The sequence below is a fragment of the Glycine soja genome, chromosome 10 (genome assembly GCF_004193775.1).
Source record: "Glycine soja cultivar W05 chromosome 10, ASM419377v2, whole genome shotgun sequence".
NCBI classification, from domain to species: domain Eukaryota; kingdom Viridiplantae; phylum Streptophyta; class Magnoliopsida; order Fabales; family Fabaceae; genus Glycine; species Glycine soja.
The window spans coordinates 33,818,975-33,840,320 of NC_041011.1; the positions used below are offsets into that span (position 1 = coordinate 33,818,975).

The window sequence follows — 21,346 nt, forward strand, 5'->3', positions numbered from 1 at the left end:
GTGGAAGAAATTTAACAATGACTCGTTACTAAGTCAAAACATAGGTTGTGTTTTTCTCTAACTTTTTAAATTAAAAGCTACTTTAAAGGTAAAAATCAAATATAAACTTCAAAATTCTAAAGTTTAAGTTGTTTTATAATGTTATAACTTGAGCCTAAAAGATACTTTTAAACTATCATTTGTTAGATAATATATAGGTCATTGGATGTTGAAATATGCATATGGAAAAGGAAATAAGTACATAAAACTAATTCTTTATTGAAAATCTATTCAACCCAACATTTTATTTTAAAGAAAAGAAAGAAAAAAAAAATAGTAAAACTAAACACCAACGGAGTATTGAATCTATAGGAAAAAGCACCCAAAAAGTAGGTCTTTAAACTAAGTCAACAATATATTTCATTAATACCCGAAACATTAAATGTCTACCATTTTAATCCCTAAGTTGATATATTTCATTCAAGATTAGAGACTAATTTAAAAGGTTTTCTAATAATGGAGACACTACTTAGCATGACTTTTCATACTTTAATGACAATTTCCAATAATTTTTAGTAGTTTACGGACCACACAGGAGAGATAGTTATACTTCGAGGATGAAATTAGAAGTTTACTCTTCTATAAAAGTCAACAGCAGTCCAAATCTGTCTCTAAGTATTAGAGCAGTCTTACTCCATAAGTAAATTGTAATCTTTTATTTATTAGTCAGTTACTAACTAGTTGTAGTTTGTTTCAGGTAAACTATAGTCTATATAATTAACCCGAGGCAAACTACAGCTGTTATTAAGCTGTTATTAAGTAGAGTTAATATCTGACTAAGAGAAAGAAAATATTACAATGCACTTATGGAGTAAGACTACTCTATTAGTAAGGAAAACAAATTGATATATTTGTCAACATTGGAGAAATTGAAATTCCTGTTATCAATAAGATTGACATAAAACAGTTCAACAGTGCAGCAGTTTCATAAACTGCAGTGGTAGAGGACATTCCTAGGAACTAAGTCCAATGTTCTTAGTCTCTTCAAAAGCACACAAATTTGGAGAGCATAGAAAGTTGCACCAATCACTTCGGTAGTTTGGGTTAGACAAACAAATTGATTCCGACCCTAGGCAAGTGGGTTTTCTTTTTTTATTTTGTAATTCATTTGAAAACAGAATTCTTTTTTTTAGTAAAGAAATTATGCAGCCTCAAGAAAGGTAGGCAACATATTCAATAGTTGGGTGATTTAGCCGCAAGAATAGGAGCTTCACCTCTTCTCTCCTTCACATAGGAGACGTACTCACTATAGTGCATGGTAAATAAGGTGCTTTGGTATCTGGTTAGCTGTATTTGCATCCTAAGTTCATCGGTTATTGGACCATTGTACCCTGCTTTACGTATCAAAGAATCAACGGCTTCGGTTTTTGTCCAACCTGAAACCAAATCAAAGAAGGAAAGCAAGGAATGCATGTTCATTTCCACCCTTTTCAACCATAAATTGATGAAATTCAAAGAAAAAAAAATTGTTTGAGGAATTCCAGAAGACAATGGTTACAAGATCACCATGCAGTTAGAAAAAATATAAGAAACAGGAAAAGCCCAAGAGTACAGCTACGGCATACCCAGAAGTTGTACACTTTGGGCAACTTGAAATGGTTATTATGTATATTAAATTGTTAGACTTAATCATAAGGCTTGTATATAAAATTTCTATCAAGCAAATGAAATAATGTAAAAAAAAAAATTCGAATGCCCAATTATTGTTATTATTGAAGTTTTTTTAAAAAAAATTGACACTAATTTAGTTTATTGATTATATATAATAACATCTATTTAGTGATTTTTGGGTAGTAGTTTATACAAGTTAATTATTTTAACAAAATATCACTAATCTAATTCTTTTTTTTAACACACACTAATCTAATTCTTTAATCAAATAAACTTGGTATTATTTTTACTAAATCATAAAACTATAATTTATAAACCTACGTAAAATTGTGCTTAGATTTTGAAAAGAAGTTTAAATAAAAAAAAATAGTTGCATAAAAATTGAGCAAATCAAAGGTTAAAAATGTTTATAGTATGAATTAGTTGAATGGAGAAGAGGGACAAGTAATTGCATTTGGACGAATAGTAAAATTTAGTTAGACACATAGAAACAGAAGAGGCGCAAATAAGTAACTTTATACTAGGATGAATACTATTTCTTTAAGGTTGGAAATGTTTATTCTTCATAAGCAGCAGGGAACTTGCATTTACACTGTAGGTGGCTTCTTATAATTGTTTAGAGTATTCAGTCAATATTGGGTGTTGATTTACTTTGAAATAGCTTTTGATTATTAAAGATAAAGGCTTGGGGAAAAAATGAGGCAATATTTTTAGGGCAATGTGTGGTTTATGCAGTCTTTTAGCATTTGGTTAGAATAGAATGCTTCTGTGTTTAACGGAGTCTCTCTACTTAAAAATTTACATACTGCTGGTAGTAAACCCAAGCCATACAAAGTGAGCATGTCATAATTCACTGGATTCAGTTAAACGTCAGCCATTAGATTAATTGCAAAATGTAATATACACAGTTGCTGTATCCACCCAAGGAAGATAGGAACTGCTCCTCTTTGTCCCTCAACTTGCTATGGTACAAGAATTTTAGCCTACAATTTGTAGAATACAGTTCTTGTAGCATAGCAAGTTACCATTTCAGATAGAGATTTGGTAGCTTCTGCTTTTAAAATTATGTTCTAATGTGTTACCTTTATGTTCTAGAGTATATTTTGTCCTCCTAATTAAGAACTTCCTCTCCTTTCTTTCTAATGAATTTAGAGAGCCAGGTGTGGAGGAAGTAATGCATGACAACTTTTATTTGTGGCATCTCAAATTGGTGACTCTGATGATGTCATTTCCAAAATGTAAAACAATATTCAATAGTGAACATAAGTTACCTTCATTGGCGGCCACTTCAGGCAGGTATGTAGCACTACACCTTGTGTTATAGACAGGATCAGAAAATTCAATAATTATACCATGCTTTTCTATCTGCAAGAAAGAAACTGACAGAATCTAAAAGTGCAAAATTATAAATACAATAGTGTCCTAGAACTAATACTTTATATCACTTTACATTTTACAATATCTTGCAAGTCAGTATTATCCGAGTATTTGAAAGACTAAACATCAACAATTAAAAAAACCAAGAAAACAACTGATTTACTTCCACATTATATTGATAGAACTTAACATTATATCATCACTAGTAAAATCCCGGAAAATATATACAATGCATTCTAAGTATTAACAGAATTAGTATAATACTTTTCTTCAACAGAACTGTAAAAAAAATCTCTACCATGTTAAAGTTCAGAATGAGTTTACATTAGGGTAGTGTTGCCAGACTACTTACGTATCGAGGTCAGGCACCTTCCCAATGGTGCAGTGTTGCTTAAGTCTCACCTACTCTACAAATCAAACATGGAAGATGATAAAGGCATATCTGCTTCGATCAGTCCATAGTAGGTTCCTTGGGATATGCCACTCTCAGAAGACCTGAGATTATTTACAGCCTTACAGGGATGAACAAGGTCTATCAATTCTTTCACAGACCCTGAGGAGAACTGGAAAGTGGTACATTGTATTCTTAAAGATACCTTAAAGGTACCATCATTCATACCTTAAAGGTACACACAGAACTACACTTGTTTTATGTCCAAGAGATGGTCATCAACATGAATCCCACTGTCTCACATAACAGCTCAAATAAGCTAACTGGTGTTGAGTTGCATGACAAACTTAGGGTATCCAACCCATTTTCATTAATCCATTCTCCTTGAGTGTGACAGGAATATTAGAGTAACCACTCATGTGGTAATTAAAGAAGTCAATTCCTAACTCCAAATATGTGTGTTTGGATATGACATTTCAAGCGGGTAAAGTAATTATCGGGGTATTTAAATTACTGTTTAATGAAATGCTCCATTTGGATACTCAAAGAATTTAAAGAATTCTCCGGAATTTCAATCTTTGTTAAAATTGGGAATTTGAAATTCCACTAAAGGAGGTGGAATGTGGAATTTCTAAAATTCCTCATTTGCAAATAGAAGAGTGTCTCGAATTCATTGATGTTTTTCTCCTATCTGCATATTTGCTTCCCTATCCCTCCCAACGCTCATCTGTTGTTGCTTTTCTTGGCGAACCTTCCTCACCGGAATCCCAACCCACCAACAATCATCTCCACCAAAGCCCTAACCAGCGGACAATCATTTCCACACTCTCCACCACAGAATCCAAATCGCCGGCAGAAAGAGTTGAACCAAACCACCGACGAAGAGAGAAGATTACAGCAAACCTCCCTTTATCATCTTCCTGAGCTTAAACACCACCACCAACCAGAAATCATCATGGTGGAGTTTCTTGTACTACAGTGGTGTTGGTGCAACACTGCAACTGCTGCAATGCTCAGTGTTTGAGCATGCTATGTTGCCGAGAGAGATAAAATCTTATTCAAAATCTGTAATTAATAATAATTTTGAATTTATGTGAAAATAGATTCAAAACTAATAATCCAAACAAGTTATTTTGTAATTGAAGAAATTTTAATTGCTTTCAATTGAATTACTTGCATTTCAAATCCCCTGTCATTCCGGAAATACTCTATCCAAACACAGGGTAAATGAATTTCTAGTTTTCATTGTAAAGTATGTCAATTCAATCCGTTACTTTCTCAGCAATAGAAAGCTCCCAAATTCTCACTAAATATTTTCTTGCTCTTTCTCTCTCACTTTCCTTCCCTTTCGCACACATACTGTTTTCTATCACAGGTTGTCCTAAAACATGTTGCAAACAACCAATTTATAAGAAATGAAAGGACACCAAAAGAAACCTTCTCAGCATATAAGTGATAAAACCTGCTTAAACATACTGAAAATATTATATTCTATTTTCTTTTCTCCAACAGCAACTCCTCTCAGATCGTTAAAAACAGAACTTCATCGCATGACTCTATTAGGGCAGCTTGGTGCTATAGAGTTCCTTCTGCTCATAGGGAAGGACAAGACCCACTGCTTGGGTCTACAGTAGGCAGCCATATCTACCATTTGTAAGAGGCTGATTCCACAACTTGAATCTGTAACCTCTGGGTAACCTGACAACAGTTCCCTTTCTTACACAACACCACCAGGCTCCATCAAATTTTCCAACAATCCATTTAAAGTAAGGTCGTTTTTTAAAGGTTCATCCAAAAGTATGCTTCAATCGTCCTCTATCCCTATTAAGCAAACTATTTTATATTGAATCCACTTTTCTCTTGCAGTCTCTAATGGTCTTCTCCTTACAAGACCAAGTCACTGTCTTAAAAAGGAAGGAAACCAGAGGCATTGTGCTGAAACGGTGAGCCTGTGATACACAGCGGTGACTTTATTATACAGTCTCAAATAATAAATACAATTTATTATAGGAGATTTCGTTTCCATTATACATTTATACCATAAATACAGAATATTCAGAATTGATTCTCAACACACTGAAGATGAATTAGAAAGTTATCACGTGATAATTAATAAATTCAACAATAAATTTCATACAAAGCAAAATTTAAAAACTAGTTTAACTATCATGTGAACTATTATTTGTTCTTACCCCATTTTTTTCTTTATGAATAAATGCTAGGTCAAGAACCAAATTAAAATCAACCTATTAAGCATTCAAACTTCAAATGTAATTAAATATTTTGAAACAATCAAGGTGGTCAACAAACAGGGTTTTTATTTTTTATTTTTTTTATAGAAGGAGAATGAGCATTGTTGGATAAGTCAGTGATCATACAAGAAAAAATGGATCAAGGGTGGTTGTAATGTAGAGAAAGTCGGAATATCATTGATTGAGTGATCAATTGTATTATAATCATGCCAAAGATGGTTTGAACAAGTGAGAAGAAGGCCAATAAAACCAGTTAGAATAGTTGATCTAATGGGGCCATGAATAAGAGGTAGAAGTAGACCAAGGAAAACTCTAGGAAAAGATTAAAAAGGATCAAGAAGTAAACAACTTTGAATTTGATTTTGGATAGAACACAACAGCATCGTTTGATTCATGTAATCAATCCCACCATGTGAGAAAAGACTTTGGTTGTCGCTGTTGAACTAGAAGAATGAGCATTCTTCGTGGTATTCACAAAGACAGAATATTACTCCATCAAAGAGTGTTGAGAAAGATAACCGAGAATCTACAAAGAGGCCAGTCCTAGATATTAATACTCCTATTACTCTCACAAATAATTAACACATCATTACTCTCACAAATAAATATGGAAGTCATCAAAAACATATGCCTAACTTGAATGAAGAACAAAATATAGAAATAAATTTCTAGAGTCTCTACAAAGTGGCATGTGAGATATGACAGAATTTTTCCCAATTTATTATGGGACAAGGACCATGCTTACTTTTAATCACCTTATGCCAAAGACTTAAAAAAGCAAAAAGTTTCCAAAAGAAACATTGAAGCCCCCAATGACATTGCAAGCAGAAAATAATTAACCTACATCCTCCATGAGTGAAAACAGACCCTTCCTCCTTAAAAACTGTATGAAGAATAGCAAAATCCATCTTCACTTTAAAACCCATACATCAACATCTTTTACACCTAGCATTCTAGCATCATAACTAATTTGCAACAATTACAGCATCCAACAAGGCAACCTGACCAGAAAATAATTTCACAAATCCTTAACAGAACACAAAAATTCTTTACAAATTTTACAGACAACCAGGTTTATAATCCAAATACATAGTTCTTAAACACAAAAGTGTTATGTAAGACCTCCAGTTACCCACATATACACTAGAAAGAAGAATCACATGAGCAAGGAGAGGGAGAGGACAGTGATGAACAAAAATAAGATAGAATAAGATTTATCTCCTAATAACATAATGTTTAAGTTGAATAAGATAGAATTAGATTTATCTTCTTATAACATAATGTTTAAGTTGAATGAGTAGAAATAGGGAATATAACAGAATAATAAATAAAGATAAGGGAGTTTGTTATTGGTGAGTTAATTAATCTAAAGGGGAAAGCTAAAAAAAAGGGAGCAGAGGTATTGATTTGGAATGGAGGTTTCAGTCCCTTGAAGTGCTGCTTGTACAGTATTTACATTATTTTTCTATTCCATTATCAATTCCTTGTATACCTAATAGTGGCAGTAAGGGGATTTTTCTATTATAAATTCAACAAAATATCAGTTTCCTATCCATTCTCATTACTTGATTCCTAAATGCTAGAAGTTGAATACATATTAACAGTAATACCCAAACCAGTACCACCCACCAATACCGGGGGAAAATCCACAACAAAAGTACCTTAAGATCTCATCTGAATGGCTTATTCATCTTAAAAATAGGTCCAGAAACATACTTGTCGAATTCAGTGTTATCAATTGTGAATTGCAGAAAACGGCGGGAAGCCAATAATCCACTATATCATAGAGCAGATAGCGTTGCGGGCATGTAGTGGAAGTCACATAACAGTTGAAATATATCAAATATATATCAATTATATATGTATAAAAATTAAGTTGTATGCAAATAAAAACAAAATATATAAAATTCACTATAATATTAACTCAAAAGTTCAATAGGCTGGAGACTCATCATAGATGACAAGAGGATGCAGGACACATGCCACAACCACAACAATGATAGTGGCTGCAATAGCGGACAGAGTTACAATCATGGATCCGAGAAATTCTGCTATACAATAGTGCTGTAGCACCTCTATAGTGGCTATTTAACAACACTGCTCAACTTTAGTAATTTCATCTGACTGATACTAATTCCCTATTTATAGCTATCATCTCCTTCCAATTGTTAATCAACATTAGATGGCAAAGTTTATAAGACACAAATTAATACTATACAAAATGTGACCACAGGTTAAATAGCATCTCTACAATTAAGTCCTGCCAGCAATATCCCAGAAACTAAAACAAGTAAATCAGCACATACCTCCCAATCAAGGTAATGGTTAGCAGTTTCATAGTCAGTAAGAAGGGACACTGTACACTCCAAAAGCGGAAGCTCATTAACTTGTATGGGTGGAAATCTCCGGTCCCTGAGGGCACTGCAAGATATTGCATGCACAAAGCATAGACAAGGAATATACCAATTTAATAATGCAAGTGTGAACGACATAAAAATTAGTTCAACAAAATGCAAGCAAGCAAAATTTGCATTTACAAAATAAAAGATACCCTATAACATAAACAAACCTGGTCAGCGCATAATCTTTGAGCCCATTGATCAAGCTGCGTGCTTCCAGAGTTCCAATACATCCCCGAAGGCGAGGATCTCCACCATTCACCACTTTCTTCCATGTAACAAACAATGGACTAAAACAAAACATAGTTGCTTGAAACAAGGACACCATATTATATCATATTGTCGACTCAAGTATAGTTTTTTTATTTACTGCTAAAAGGATTTCCCCCTTACAAAATCAGAGATTAATCCATTTCAATGCAAAGAAATTGTCAAATTGGGCACATCCTCTTCCCCAAAATCCTTTTCCATAACTCAGCTCAGGTATAAACTATGACTTAACTAAAGGGAAAACAAATCTTTTCTTTCTTAAAACCAAATACGCAATATCTCTTCCACTGCTTCAAATTCCCATTTGTACTTAAGTCCTGTTTGAATAAACTTTTCTATAAGCACTTACAAGAGAAGAAAATAAGGTGCAATTAAGTAAATTTCTCCCATACATTAAAATCAACCTATGCACTCAACTTCTACAAAAGTTCTCTCATCTAACTTCTCCATAAGCTGAGGTGCATAAACTAGTTTTAACATATGAGAGAGGCTCAATTCATTTTACAATCTTATTTCCTTCATTTACTTGTGCTTATGGAGAGATTTATCTAAACACAACCTTATTCACGCAAATTCCCATTGCAGAATCACTTACTTATCCGAGCAAAAAATTAAGAAAATTTCACCAACATCACAAAATTTAAACAGTGGACCATCTCATGAAATTAAAAAAAAAAACAGAACAATTTTCAAAAAAATATGTCTTACCATTTACAGAAAAGCGTATATAGTATTAATAAAAAATATTTATTAAAGAAATAAAAGATGAGAGGGATTACTGTTGAGCCTGATCGAAGGCAGGAGGAGGTGCTTCCGTGCTGTTGTAGTGAGCGAGGAGGGTGTCAAAGCAGTGCACGACCATCTCCTTGTTCGCCGACACCATTTTTGTGTAGTTCCAAGGTTTTCTTGATATGATGATGTAATTCTTGAAATCAGAATCGGTGCTTTGGGTCTTTAGGTCTGGAAGAAGAATAACAACAAAAAAACAGAGAAAAGAAGGTTCTCCTTTTTCTCTCTCCCTGTTTCTTGCTTGCAAGCAACCAGTACTTTAAATAAATAAATCAAATTAATAATTAATAAAACAGATGTTCTATTTCTACACTTCTATACTCACTTTTGGACTGGAGTAAAATAAAGCTTTAAATATATTTTTCACTCATGAAATTTTACTGTATTTTTCATTTTTATCCTTAAAAGATTCATTTAATTTCTGTAAGATATATTTATTTTATTTTTTATTCTTAAGATGTTTTAAATAATACTTTTAACATTAAAAAAATATTTTAAACAGTGAAAAAATCATTTTCTAACATATTTTAAGGAAAAGAAATAAAACACATACATGGTAAGGATCAAAACGAAAAAAAAACTATAATGACAAATTAAAAAAATATAATATATTAAACTTGTAAAAAATTGCAGCAATAAATATACAAACTTGAATATATAAAAGTGTGGTATGACATCTAATTTAGGTCATTTTATTATTAAATTTTAATATTCAAAGAGTATTTTGATATTAAGTTAATTTTTGTATGATTAATTTGATATTTTGTTGTAAAGTTTATAAACCATTAGATATAATTATCATATTTTTACATATTTAAATACGCAATAAAAAAGTGTGTTCTTTAAAAAGATTAAAATATCACTTATTTACATATTTATACATACCACGACTAAACTAATCATTTACTCAAAAAGTATTCGTGCTATCATCAAACATATGGATAATTAGCACAACATTATTCTGATCAATTTAACCAGATTGAGTTCTTAATATTTAACTTTGTTAAATATTTAGAGGATGTAAATCAGGCAAAACTTATTTAGAAAATAAGATAAATGAATGGTTTCAAAAGTTAATTTAGCTAAAATCAAGTTAGAATTAGAAACATGAAAAAAAAGTTTTAAACCCATCAAGCTGACACGTAATAAGAAAAATAAAAAACGAAACTCAAGTAAGTCTATAATTATTATTATAATATTTTGACATTATAAAAATACTTGTGGGGGTGACACTATCTCTTTCTAATTATATTGTGATTTCTTCTATTGACGGTGATGAATGAAATCATATAAATATTTTTCATTAAAAAAATACTTTAACTTATTAACCAACATATAAGTTTATATTTTTAAGTATATTTACAAAATAAGTTTTTGTACACTTAACAGAGAAGATTCGCTTTAAGGCAAAATTTTAAAATTGATTTTCAAACCAAGCTAGATTTTGGAAAATGATTCTTGGACATCTCAGTTGTTTATTCATTGAGAGAGATAAAAAGAAAAAAGAAAGAAAAAAAGATAAGTAATTAATTTGATTGATAATGTAATGTGAATTAATCCTTTTGCATAAGTAAATTAACATAAATAAATAGATAAAAATAATTAAATATAATGAAAATTAATTACAGATTTTCAAGATCATTAGATGTCCAAAATTTAATTATTTGATTAATAAGGAAAGTATCACACCTGAATTTACTCCTTTTTACATATCAAAATAACTTGTTAAGTCCTCAAAAATAAAACTTTTGAAGTCATTTAAAAAAAAATCAAAATATTATTCATTTAATTACAAATTACAAATCAATCATAATTGAAGACTCAATTAGTCAAAACACATTGATCTGCATAACACATTAAACAAATTTGGCTGGAAATAAGATTAGGGATTCAAACTAAGATTCAGTCCACAATCAAAATAGCAACAAAATCGTGTATCACTTCCTTCCTTGCAAAGGCACCATGTGGCACTTGAAGTGTCAAAGTAACCCATGACCAACCATAAAGCACCGTGTTATCCGCATGTAGTTTTGTTATTAGTAGTGAGCCTATATAAAGGCTTATAATAATCTTGTAATTACCACTTCAATTGCAGTATCTCTAAATTTTCTATTTTCCTCTTTGAGATCATGTTTCCTAACAACATCATAACCCAATTAGGAATTACACATAAGGCAATCAACTTGCTTAAATAATTTGATATCATAGAAGGTGAAATAATCATACACCGCAGCCTTTTTATCTCTCTGTTGTACTATTTTACAGATTAAGAGGAGTTTTATCTCTCTGTTGTACTATTTTACAGATTAAGAGGAGGATACGCACCAAGCAGGAGCTAGAAATTATAATTAATCACATTATACTATTCAGGGTGGAAATTCATCACGACGCATTTGGCTAGCAACATTGAGAAATACAACTTAAAGGGCTCATGCACCAATCAGAAAACTGACAATAATAATAATGTCCAACAAAGCAAGTCAAAGGTACCCCTCATATAGTACCTTGTTACACATCTGCCAGATTGACCAGTTTACAGTATACAAAACAAAGTAAGCTACCCTATTGTAGATAATAAGCAAATTCATCATGTGGTAGAGCAACAGAAACACCAAGCCAAGCATAAATAGAAAGACCAAAGCTGATAAGATTTTGGGCAAGAAAAAAAAAAGTGATTTGAATTCTCAATCTTTCTTCCTTCCATCCCTGTGTATATCATGAAAACCCATGATGTGCTTGAAGCTGCGGTAGCAGATCTACAATTTATAAAGAACTTGTTTTACCTGAAAACAAACCCAAGCACAATTCAAGAAAGAAAGAAAAAATTAAGTAGCTCACACATTAGAAGGATAAAACTTAGAAAAAGCAAGATTGAACAAAATAGAGCAGTTAAAATTTCATAAGTGAAATGCTAAATTGGAAAGATCCCTTAGCTGCAATTTAAGCTTTAAAAAACTATTAACAAATATTGATAAGCATACAATTTAAGTTTTAATTAATTTATTGTTAGACCGAAAGTAGGACAAGTTGTTGTTGTTGTTAAAGTGTTCTTCGAACTAAGTGTCACCCATTCAGTAAGTGTCTGACCTCCAAATTCTTGAGTGATTTATTATTATCCAAAACAACTATTTACTCATTATACTCAACTCTATCAATAAAGTGTTTAAAGAGTCTGTTTATATTCTTACAAATAACACTAATTTAGGCCCATGACCCAATAACTAATCTATCAATTAGAAGACATTAAAATAATAATAAAAGGTGGTGCATGTTGGGCTTAATTATTATCTAATTAACTCAATTTTAATAGTCCATCAAAATTAATCAACTCAGCCCATGGATGCTTCTTGTTTTGTAAATTGGGTTTCTCAAAATGATTCTTCAAGTTGACCTTAAAATATCTTCATCAATTTGTAGGAGAGTGATCCAATTAGATGCAATCCTTAATTCACATTAGTATTCTTTCTCTTTGATCTTTATAATCAAGCCTTGCAATGTTTGCTTCATTCTCTTAGTCTTGGACCTTGTCATAGGACCTCCAATCCCTGTAAAGGATTATTAGATGGGTTGGTTGCACCTCTATCATTCCCTCCCTCTTCGAAAGGATTCATCCTCGAATATGATTCATTACTTACATCAAAGAAAGATATATTAGTCACATTAAAAGTAGCACTCATGTTACCATTTTCTCTTGGAAGTCCATCTTGTAAGCATTGTCATTTATCTTTTCTAGAACTTGAAAAGCTCATCTCCTCTTGGTTGCAACTTGAATTTTCTTTGAGCAAGAAAATCTTTCCTTCCTCGTATGAACCAGACCCAATCTCCTCGTTCAAACATAACTTTGACGCGATCCTTATTTGCTTGCTTTGCATATTGTTCATTCTTCTTCTCAATGTTGGCTCGAACTTTTGCATGCAACTCTTTGATATGATCTGCCTTTTTCTTACCATCAAAACTAGCATACTCATTAGAAGGCAAAGGTAGGATATCCAAAGGAGTCAAAGGATTAAAGTCATACACAACTTCGAAAGGAGAATAAGAAGTAGTAGAATGAACAGACCTATTATAAGCAAACTCAACATGTGGCAAGCATTTCTCCCAATTTTTCAAATTTTTTTGAATGATAGCACACAAAACATTGTTCATTAACCTCATGAAGGTACTGGGTGCATTAGTTAAACCAAATGGCATCACCAACTACTCATATAAACCATATTTTGTTTTAAAAACTATTTCCATTCATCACCTTTTTTCATACGGATTTGATATTCACTCTTCAAATCTATTTTAGAAAACACATATGAACCTTGTAATTCATCAAGCATATCATCCAATCTAGGGATAGGATATCTATACTTTATAGTAATTTCATTTATGGCTCGACAATCTGTACACATGCGTCATGTCCCATCCTTCTTTGAAACCAAGATCACAGGAACTCATCAACTTTTATTGGAACTCATCAACTTGCCTTTGAATCTCCTTTGCTTCTTCTGGACTTGACCTATAGGCTGGCCTGTTTGGAAGTGAAGCACCAAGAATGAAGTCAATTTGATGTTCAATACCTCTTAAAGGAGGTAATCCATTTCTTCTGGAAAAACATCAACAAATTCCTGTAACAAGGAAACAACCTCACAAGGCAAAGAAGAGTTAAGATCGTTAGTAAAATAAACATTCTTGTACATGAGTACAAGTAGCTACTTTCTAGCCATCAAAGCACTCTCAACCTCTCTTTTCTTTGCAAATGCACTCACTTTCTTATTTTTCTCTTCTTTGTTTTCTTTTTTATTATTTTCTTTCCTTTCTCTCTTTTTCTTGAATGCTCAATTGTTCTTCTCTCAACTTACACTCTCTTACAATTCTGATTTGATCGACATAGGCCTCAGTGGGCCGGAGAGGTGTTAACACAATGGTGTGATTGTTCAAAACAAAAGTATATCTATTTTTGTAACCATGTCTAACTTTTCTATCAAATTGTCATGGACACCCTGGAAGTATATGCCCAACATACATGGGTACCACATCACAAAGAACTTCATCCTTGTATTTGCCAATGGAAAAAGAAACCAACACTTGCTTGGTCACCCTTATGTCTCCACAATCATTCAATCTATATGGATTAGGGTGCTTTAATGTGGGTAAACCCAATTTCTCAACCAACAAGGTGCTAGCAACATTAGTACAACTTCCACTATCAATAATTAAATTGTATACCTTGTCTTTTATGTGGCATCTTGTATGAAAAATGTTCTCACGTTGCTCCTCATCACCTCCTACCTTAGGCTGCATGTTAAGAGCACACCTAGTAACAAGCACATTCCATTTACAGGTTCAACAACATCAACATCACTGCAATCCTCCAATGGTGGCATTTCATCATCACTTGAGCTTTCACTCTCTAGGTCTCCATTATCCAGCAATATCCTGGCTCTTTTATTTGGACATTGAGAAGCAATATGTCCAACTCCTTAATACCTGAAACATTTGATATCACGAGATCTAGAAGATGAATTAAATTTTCATTTTACCTATAGTTACAACAAATGAATTTTTGGACTTAGCTTCATCTTTTGACTTTGTCATAGATTTGTTATTTTTCCAATTTGACTTCCATGAAGAAGTGGAAGCAAATTTGGAAGTACTCTTAGCTTTCAATTGTCTCTCCATTTGAATAAATTTGTGCAGCAAGTCCTCCATCTCCACATAATGTTGCAATTCTACCACATCAGTTATCTCCTTCTTTAAACCTCCAATGAATCTAGCCATAGTTGTCTCACGGTCTTCTTCAACATTAGCTCTAATCATGGCTATTTTCATCTCCTTGTAGTAGTCCTCCATACTCATGGAACCTTAAGCTAGAGTTTACAATTTTCTATGCAAATCCCTATTATAGTGGCTAGGTACAAATCCCATTCTCATGACAGTCTTCATCTCCTCCCATCTACTAATAGGCCATTGTTAGTCGTTATTTACGACTAACTTTTGTATTGAATAGTTACATAAAATTAGCATCTTTCCTCCAATTTATGGTTCTTTTTGTAGGAATTGTACATATTTTCATGTTTAGTTTGATTTTATATAGTAGATACTCCCATTTTGTGAATTAATGTTGAAACCACTTTAGTTTCAAGCTAAAAGAAGAGAAGGTTCAAGTAGTTGGTGTCTCGCTAAGCGAGGCACATATGCTTAGCGAGTGACATCCGCTAAGCGAGGCATGCAGCTCGCTTAGCGTGCTAGGAAACCCTAGAAGAAGATCAATCAGAGATGTGTTCGCTCAACGTGTAGCAAGCTCGCCCAGTGAGTCGTTTGTCTCTTCTCGCGCTCAACATGCCCAGCTCGTTAAGCCAAATTTCACTTACTCTCGCTCAGTGAGCCAATCTCGCTAAGCGAGCCTTCATAAGCTAAAACGTCCAAGTAGCCTTTAAAACACTGAAGTTGGCGGAAACTAAAGGAAGAGTCAAAAAACAGAGTCAAGAGAGAAGCTAGAGCGACAGAAACGAAGCCACCAAGAGAGTTTAGGTTAGAGGAGTGAGATTAGGGTTCTAGAGGTTGAAGGAGATATCCTCAACCCTTCTTAGCCATTTTTCTTCACTCAAAATCTGTTCTTCTTTGTATTGAAAGCTCATTACTTATAATGGAAGGCTAAAGCTCTTGGCTGGGAAGTTCTGCTGAACCCTTGATGTAACATTCTTTTACTATCTATTTAATGTTGTTTTTATGCATTCATTGCTTCTATCCATGCTTATTTTTACATGCTTGTGGCTTGATCACCCATTTGTATGTGTAGTTAGGATTTTTAGCATTCGAAAGTGCTTTAAAGGCTTAGAACTTGATAGAGCAAGCTAGAAAATTGTGTTTAGGAATGGAGTGCAGCAATCTAGTCCATATTATGCTATAGACTTAATGCAACTCTTTTAGGCTGAGTTTGTTGAGGGATCAAGGATGAGGTTTAAAGAGAGTTAGGCCCATTCACTTGAGGGATCTTGGTTTGGGTAATTTCTCAGCATAAGAACACTAGGATAACATTAAATAGAGAAAAACACATAACAACATCAAGGAAAATTCAGTAGAATGATCTAACGCTTTTTACTTGACTGTTTTACTTCTCAAATCTTTAGATATTTAGTTTATAGTTAAATAGATTTTTAGAACAAAAGCCCAACTTGATATTTACTTGTTTTCAGTTTATACAAATGTTTGCTCACTGAATATACATTTTCTTAGTGAAACAAATTCCCTGTGAACTCGACACTCAGTCTTACCGTTTTAATATATTACTTGTGCGACTCGGTACACTTGCTTAATAGCATCGCGAACAACAGCGTAACAAGTTTTTGGCTCCGTTGCCAGGTATTGAATTTCTTTCCTCTTAGATAGTATAGTTCAATTCGTAAACATTTATTCTTTATTCCTTGATTGATTTTGTGAATAGTTAGCTAGGATTTATTTTCTCTTGATTTGGTTAACTGCTGCTTTGTTTAGTACTTCTTGTATGTGAGGTAATTCTTCAGCAGGAAATTCAGCTCCATTAGATTTGGAGATAGAAGCCACTTGCAGGAGAAACAACGCAAAAAGAAGGAAGAAAGGACAGCACAGCCAAGTTTAGAGGGAACTCAATCATCTGAATCATCTTCAGCATTTCCAAACTTAAGAGAATCCGAAGTAGGTGCGTCTGAAGCACATATCATGGCTGAAGATCAACCACGGAGGGTGACTCTTGAAGATTATTCTAGCTCGATCGTGCCGCAATTTTTCACAAGCATTGTGCGGCCGAAAGTTGAAGCTCACAACATCATATATCATCATTCCTTGATCCAGTTGATTCAAGGAAATTTGTTTCATGGTTTGCCGAATGAAGACCCTTACGTATGCCTTGCTACTTATATAGAAATCTGCAATACAGTGAAAATTATAGGTGTGCTGGAAGATACAGTAAGGCTTAGCTTGTTCTCATTTTCTTTGGCTGGAGAAGCTAAGAGGTGGCTGCATTCTTTCAAGGGAAACAACTTAAAGACTTGGGAAGAGGTTGTAGAAAAGTTTTTGAAGAAATATTTCCCTGAGTCTAAGACAACTGAAGGCAAGGCAGCTATCTCCTCATTCCATCAAATTCTAGATGAATCCCTGAGTGAAGCACTTGAGAGATTTCATAGCTTGCTGCAGAAAACACCAACTCATGGATTCTCTGAGCCGATTCAGCTAAACATTTTTATAGATGGTTTGAGACGCAGTCCAAGCAGTTATTGGACGCTTCTGCTGGAGGAAAAATTAAGTTGAAGACTCCTGAAGAAGCAATGGAACTTATTGAAAATATGGTTGTTAGTGATCATGCCCTTTTGCATGATCGGACTCATGTACCCACAAAGAGAAGCCTGCTAGAGCTTTCTTCACAAGATGCATTATTGGCACAGAACAAACTGCTAGCTAAGCATCTAGAATCACTAACAGAGACACTTAGTAAGCTACCAACCCAATTGCAAGCGACTCAACCTTCACATTCAACAGTTATGCAGGTTGGAGGTTGTAGCATATATAGAGGAGTGCATGAATCTGGTTGTTGTATACCCCTTGATGATGTAAAAGAAGTGAATTATATGGGAAATCAACACAGACCAGGGTTTAATGTAGGTGGATTTGCAGGTTACCAGCAAGGTGCCAATTTTAATCAGAATCAAGGGTAGTGTAGGTCTCATCCTGGGAATCAATTCAACAAAGACCAAGGAGGACCATCCAACAGGCCTCAAAATCAAGGGCCTAGCCTTTATGAGAGGACCACCAAGCTAGAGGAGACTTTGGCTTAGTTCATGCAAGTTTCAATGTCCAATCACAAGAGCACAGAGTCTGCTATAAAGAACCTAGAGATTCAAGTGGTACAACTAGCTAAGCAAATAGATGAAAATTCTTTTGGAGGTTTTGGGGCCAATAGTGAAAAAAAAATCCCAAAGAAGAATGTAAGGCTGTTATAACTAGAAGCAAGAAGGCAACCATGGAGGAAGATGAAGGGAGGATGAGTGATGAAAAGGAGTTAGTTGCTGAAGGAGAAAAAGAAAAAGAAGAAGATCAAATGAGGGAGAAAAAAATAAATGATGAGGAGAATGAAGAAAAAGAAGAAAAAAAATGAAAAAAAAAAAGAGAAAAAGAGGAAGTAAAGAAGACAAAAAGTGAGTTGGGTAGAGAAAAGAAGGAGGAGGTTGTCTCATATTCAGGGAAGGAAGCACCATACCCTTTGGTGTCATCAAAGAAAGACAAGGAACGACACTTTGCTCGTTCCCTTAATATCTTCAAGAAATTGGAGATAACTATTCCCTTTGGAGAAACCTTGCAACAAATACCACTCTACTCCAAGTTTTTGAAAGATCTACTTACCAAAAAGGGGCAAATATATCCATAGCGATAATATTGTGGTGGAGGGAAACTGTAGTGTTGTTATTCAGAGAATCCTTCCACCAAAATACAAGGATCCAGGGAGTGTCACAATCCCTTGCTCTATTGGTGCGATGTTTGTTGGAAAAGCCCTTATTGACTTGGGGCCAGCATAAATTTGATGCCTCTCTCCATGTGTAGAAGGATTAGAGAGCTAGAAATCATGCCAACAAGAATGACATTGCAACTGGCAGATCGGTCTATTACAAGGCCTTATGGCGTGGTAGAAGATGTTTTAGTTAAGGTGCGACAATTTACCTTCCCTACTGACTTCGTGATCATGGACATTGAAGAGGATGTTGAAATCCCACTGATTTTGGGTTGTCCCTTCATGTTAATTGCCAATTATGTGGTGTACATGGTGAAATATAATCTAGAAATGGGAATAGATGATCAGAAGATCTCATTTGACTTGTTTGATGCAGCAAAGTACTCACTTGACCGGAATGTTTGTCCTAAGATGGATGAGGTTGAGAATGAAATGATTCTGATGGCTAGAGCCAAGCTTGCTCCAGACCCTTGAGGTAACATGCGTCAAGCTAATGATGTTAAAGAAGCACTTACTGGGAGGCAACCCAACTCCTTTTCTTTGTTTTCTTTTTATGTGTTTTCTTAATCATTGCATATAGTTAGGTTTTAGCTTGTTTGAGATTGTTAGAGTAAGACTTCAGCATGTTTTATATGAGAAAAACGGGGTGCTAAAGCTTCTCTGAAGTTGTGGATATAGAAATAACTTAGAAAATTTTTCAATCATCCACTCGCTCAACACGCCTTGTGCACTAAGCGAATCAGTCTTCATGCGCTGAGCGAGTAACCACTCCTGTTGAGCGCGCCAACCCCTACCATTGGCTGAAGGGGTCTCGCTAAGCGAGACAATTGCGTCGAGCCCAAAAACTTCTCTGGAATTGCATTTAATGGAATTGGGCTAACGAGCCAACTCACTAAGTGCAACACATAGTCTCGCTAAGCGCATCTGCATGCTAAGCGCAAATAACTCTCTGCTTGGACCCCCTTGTCAATTGGGCCAAGCGAGTCATACCTGCTAAGCCCAAATCCCTCTCTGGAATGGCATTGCACTAATCGAGACCATCTCACTAAACGCGATCCCACTACTGCATCTTAAGGCATTTAATTCGCTAAGTCGGCCACATCCTGCTTAGTGGAAGTTATAGACCAATCAAAGTTGTAGAACTCGCTAAGCGCGTACTTTCGAACTAAGCCCAAATCCTTCTCGGGTTTTCTAATTCTCGAATTGGACTAAGCAAGTTTGTCCCACTAAGAACATGAATTTAAAATCTGAAAATTCAAACGTCACTGAGTGCTCGCTTAGCGAGTCACTCGCGTTAAGCGAGACAGTCGAAACTGCTAAAAATAAGACATAACTGCCCTAGGTAGTTACTTTTGCATAATTTATCCATCATTGGCATTCACCATCTGCACTGTACTCATATTTTCTTGCTACCCTCTACTTCTTTTTGCCCTCATCCCTACTCACTTAGTTCATCCTCAGCAATCCAATTAAGTACTTCTTACTTTATTTTTTTTTTATTTCATTTTTGAACCCTAGGGTAGAAGACAAATTGGCTTGCTCTGTAATTTTGATTATCTATTGATATTGCTATTCATTGCTTACTTGTTTGATTATATGTTGTTAGGATTTAATTTCGCGTATAATGTATGTTCATTTGATGGGTTTTGCTTAGATTTCCTATGCCTAAAGGTGACTAGGAAGTAGAAGCTTCGAAGCCCCAATTTTTCTGGAAATTTCAATGTACTCGCTAAGCGAGTTCATTAATTTTGGATGAATTTTTGGGTTTTCTGATGAAGTCGCTAAGTCGGCCCTGTCCCACTAAGCGTGTTCGTCATTTCTGTTTAGATTTATGCTTTTATGTATGAACTCGCTAAGCCATCGTTCTTCGACTTAGCGAGTGTTTAAAATTCTAGTTTTTAATTTCTTAGCTCGTATGAACTCGCTAAGTCGGCCCTGCTGTGCTAAGCGAGTTAGTTTACTTAGGTTAGAGTCTATAAGGCTTTTGGTATTCTGGTTGCGGCTAAGTGAGCCATGCTCGCTAACCCCATGCCTTTGTTGTTTGAGTAAGCCTAGGCTAAGCGAGTCAACCTCGCTAAGCCCAAGGCAATTTAGTGTTCTAAAATGTTGTTCATGCACTAAGAGAGTCATGCTCGCTAAGCACAATTTCTTCTCTGTTTTTAAATAAGGCTTAGCGAGCCTGCTCGCTAAGCCAACTATGTTACAGTGGTCAAGTTTGGCTAAGCGCCTACTGGCACTAAGCCTGTTTAGTGTGTCGCGCTAAGCGAGCCTGTCTCGCTAAGCGCAATTAGCTCTCTGTTGGAGAATAAGGCTTAGCGAGCCATGCTCGCTTAGTCATTGTGTTGTGTCAGCTAAGCGAGGGTGTCTCGCTTAGCCAGAGTCCTTATTTTTCAGTAGTTGCACTAAGCGCGCCCTGCGTCCTAAGCGTATCATGTTATTTTCTGAAGGCGCCCTAAGTGAGCCAATCTTGCTAAGCGCCCAGTTCATTTTTCTGTTTTATTTTTCTGCTTTCAGTTTTGAATAAAACCTGTCTAATTTTATTTCCTGTGATTCTTTTGATGCAGATGGCCTCTAGGAAGAGAAAGGCAACAACCTCTAGACCTTAGGAGCCCTACGACAAGACGAGATTCATCTCCAAGGTCTCTTGGGAGCGCTATGAGCAGAACGTTCACTCTCGGAACATCCTTTGGGAGAGAAACATTAATTTATTTGTCACCGAGTTCGACAAGTTCCGCCGGGAGCTCGAGAG

The 21,346-nt window shown here is 34.7% G+C and overlaps 1 protein-coding gene across 1 annotated transcript; it reads right to left on the bottom strand.

Annotated features, from left to right (window-relative positions):
- Positions 1–887: 887 nt before the first annotated feature.
- LOC114370951 (uncharacterized protein At2g38710-like) lies at positions 888–9,382 on the bottom strand. The gene is made up of 5 exons (XM_028328355.1): positions 9,119–9,382; positions 8,240–8,359; positions 7,977–8,091; positions 2,922–3,015; positions 888–1,415 (listed from the first exon to the last, which is right to left on the bottom strand). Exons 1-5 carry the CDS (start codon positions 9,220–9,222, stop codon positions 1,213–1,215), a joined length of 636 nt encoding a protein of 211 aa, XP_028184156.1. The 5' UTR covers positions 9,223–9,382; the 3' UTR covers positions 888–1,212.
- Positions 9,383–21,346: the final 11,964 nt, after the last annotated feature.

Excerpts from the sequence above, each read along its gene's own strand:
- LOC114370951 (XM_028328355.1), bottom strand. The coding sequence starts at position 9,222 with ATGGTGTCGGCGAACAAGGAGATGGTCGTGCACTGCTTTGACACCCTC. Across the intron at positions 8,092-8,239 it reads AAAGATTATGCGCTGACCAG|TGCCCTCAGGGACCGGAGAT; the intron begins GTTTGTTTATGT and ends AATATCTTGCAG. Across the intron at positions 3,016-7,976 it reads ACCATTACCTTGATTGGGAG|ATAGAAAAGCATGGTATAAT; the intron begins GTATGTGCTGAT and ends TCTTTCTTGCAG.